This window comes from Myotis davidii, unplaced genomic scaffold, assembly GCF_000327345.1.
Source record: "Myotis davidii unplaced genomic scaffold, ASM32734v1 scaffold72, whole genome shotgun sequence".
In the NCBI taxonomy this organism is placed as follows: domain Eukaryota; kingdom Metazoa; phylum Chordata; class Mammalia; order Chiroptera; family Vespertilionidae; genus Myotis; species Myotis davidii.
This window is the reverse complement of record NW_006284618.1, coordinates 6,367,684-6,370,065: the sequence shown is the minus strand read 5'-3', so window position 1 is coordinate 6,370,065 and position 2,382 is coordinate 6,367,684. Positions and strand designations below refer to the sequence as shown.

Sequence of the window (2,382 nt, the reverse complement as noted above, 5' to 3'; positions counted from 1 at the left end):
GGGGCCAGGCGAGTACCTCCACGCACCCGGTCCCCCGAGCCCTCAGCAACGTTGTGTAGTGAAGACATGAAAGTCCGCATTTCCCCTGTGTCGGCAAACACCGCCGGCTGCTAATGCAGCCTTTCTTTTAATGGATCTCGAATTTAAATGACATGTAATTAAACATAATTAGCCACGTGTGCCGTTCGGCTAGTACCGTGTGTAGAGGGGGCTGGCCAGAATCTCATCACAATATGGCTTCTTTTTTAAATAAATATATATTTAATATCAATATATATATTGATTTCAGAGAGATGAAGGGAGGGAGAGAGAGAGAAACATCGATGATGAGAGAAAATCACTGATCAGCTGCCTCCTGCACGCCCTCTACTGGGGATCTAGCCTGCAACCCAGGCATGTGGCCCTGACTAGAATCGAACCCAGGACCCTTGAGTCTGCAGGCTGACGCTCTATCCACTGAGCAACACCGGCCAGGGCCACAGGTGTCCTCTTTTCTGGGCAGACTCTCGTGCCCTCTTCGGGTTGCCTTCCTTTGATGGACAGTAGTGCTGGCCTACGGCCCCGGGGGGGGCCCAAGGAGGGGATCCTGGGGCAGGTGCCAGGGACATGACGACGAACCAGGTGGGGTATTTGCTGGGGGAGGTTCTGTGCTGCTTTGAGCCCTGACCTCGGCCCGCCAGAGAGCTTGCCCGGCCGCACTGCCAGCTGGGCCCCCGTGCGGCCTGACTGACGGCCTCTGCCCCCCCAGGCCCAGCGATGAGCAGCATCCCGAAGTTAAGGCTGACGGGTACGTGGACAACCTCGCGGAGGCCGTGGACCTGCTGCTGCTGCACGCGGACAAGTGATGGGCCTTCGGGGAAGGTCCCCAGCCCCCTGGCACCGCCCACCCACGCACCCAGTGCCCAGACCAACCCAGGCTCTGCCCTCGCCCTCCACAGCAGGCGAGGGGCCCAGCCAGACGGTGTGGGCAACCAGCCCTCCTCTCTCCCTCCCCGTGCCTGCTCCCTGCCCCGCAGCCCTGTGAAGCCAGGAGAGTGGGCTAGGCCTCCAGAAGAGAAAAGCCCCCAGGCAGGGGCTGGGGTACCCCGGGAATACAGGAGCCCCCAGGTGCACGTGCTCTCCAGGGGCACCGGGTCCTGTAGGTGCTCCTCCACCTGGGCCCCAGGCAGGTCCCAGCCTCATGATCCAACCTTCCTGGCCTTTCAGCACGGAGCCTGGAGGACACGGGCCTTCCCTCAGCCCACGCAGCCCCAGCTGAGCCAGCCCCCGGGCACTGCCCAGCCCAGCCCCCGCCTGGACTCAGAGTGGCCACTCAGCACCCCCCTCAACCCCCACACACCCCTAACGCAGCACACTGTCCTGTCCCCACATCACCTGTGGAGCCCAAAGCTGGGCAGCTCCCAGGGGCCTTTGGAGCAGCGCTTGCCGATCGGTGGGCCGCGGACCCCTGGTGTCCGTGAGGCCGAAAGGTTGGCGACCTGCTTAGGAGGCCCACGTGCTACAGAGCGAGAATGGTCAGCACTGGATGGGCTGCAGGCAGAGGGCACTTCCTGGAGCCGTAACTCCATAGACTCGAGCGTCGCACCCACTGTGTGCAGGACACTAACCATGAAATAAACCACCTGGCCTGTGCCGATGGGCTTTGGCTGCGAGGGCGGGGGTAAGGGGAGGTGGGGGAGGCAGGGATGGGGGAGGAGAGTGGCTTGAACCACTGAACAGCAGAGGGCCGGGCCCTGGACTCCTCCCCTGCCCCACCCTTTCATTTAACAGACGGAGGGGAAACTGAGGCCCCCGGGACCTTCCATGTTCTAGGCACAGCCCTGTGGTCAAATGGGTGGCCAACGGGTTGTGCAATGAAGCGAGCCTCTCCACGGGCCCGCCTCCCCCTCGGGGTCCCTCACAAAGCCCCGTATTCCAGCTCCCAACAGTGTCCCCATATTACAGACGGGCCCCGAGGCTCAGAGGTGACCGAGGGTCCAGGCCCTGCCCCTGCCAGGGGGACCCTCCAGTTAGCCACGCCCAACAGAAACCAGACAGACAGCTCCTGGCGGTTAGATATTAAACCAGGAAGCTTTATTTACACAGTAAAAGTAACAAGCGAATTCCTGAGACTAGAGGGCTCTAGTGCAAGACAGCGTGGCCCGTGGGGAGGGGGGGACAGCCGCGGGGGCGGAGGTGGCCAGACCCCACCCGCCCGGGCCGCCACCCTGCCTGGAGTTTCGGGAAGATGCCCCAGAAACAGGCTCACTCTGTCCCCGAGCCCCCAGGACACCCCCACACACCGACAACACAATTTGCCAGAGAGACTGCTAGGTCAGGCTCCAGTCTCCGCTGTGGCCTCGGACTACTTTCTTTCGTCTGTTCTCTTTAAAGAGGCCTGGT

At 62.0% G+C, this 2,382-nt stretch overlaps 1 protein-coding gene across 1 annotated transcript in view; it reads left to right on the top strand.

Moving 5' to 3' along the window:
* LHPP (phospholysine phosphohistidine inorganic pyrophosphate phosphatase) overlaps positions 1-1,636 on the top strand; it is a 75,336-nt gene extending 73,700 nt beyond the window's left edge. The window contains exon 7 of the mRNA XM_006754988.2: positions 749-1,636. Within this exon, the coding sequence (XP_006755051.1) occupies positions 749-845 (97 nt within the window). The 3' untranslated portion in view covers positions 846-1,636. The remainder of the gene's footprint in view (positions 1-748) is intronic.
* Positions 1,637-2,382: the final 746 nt, after the last annotated feature.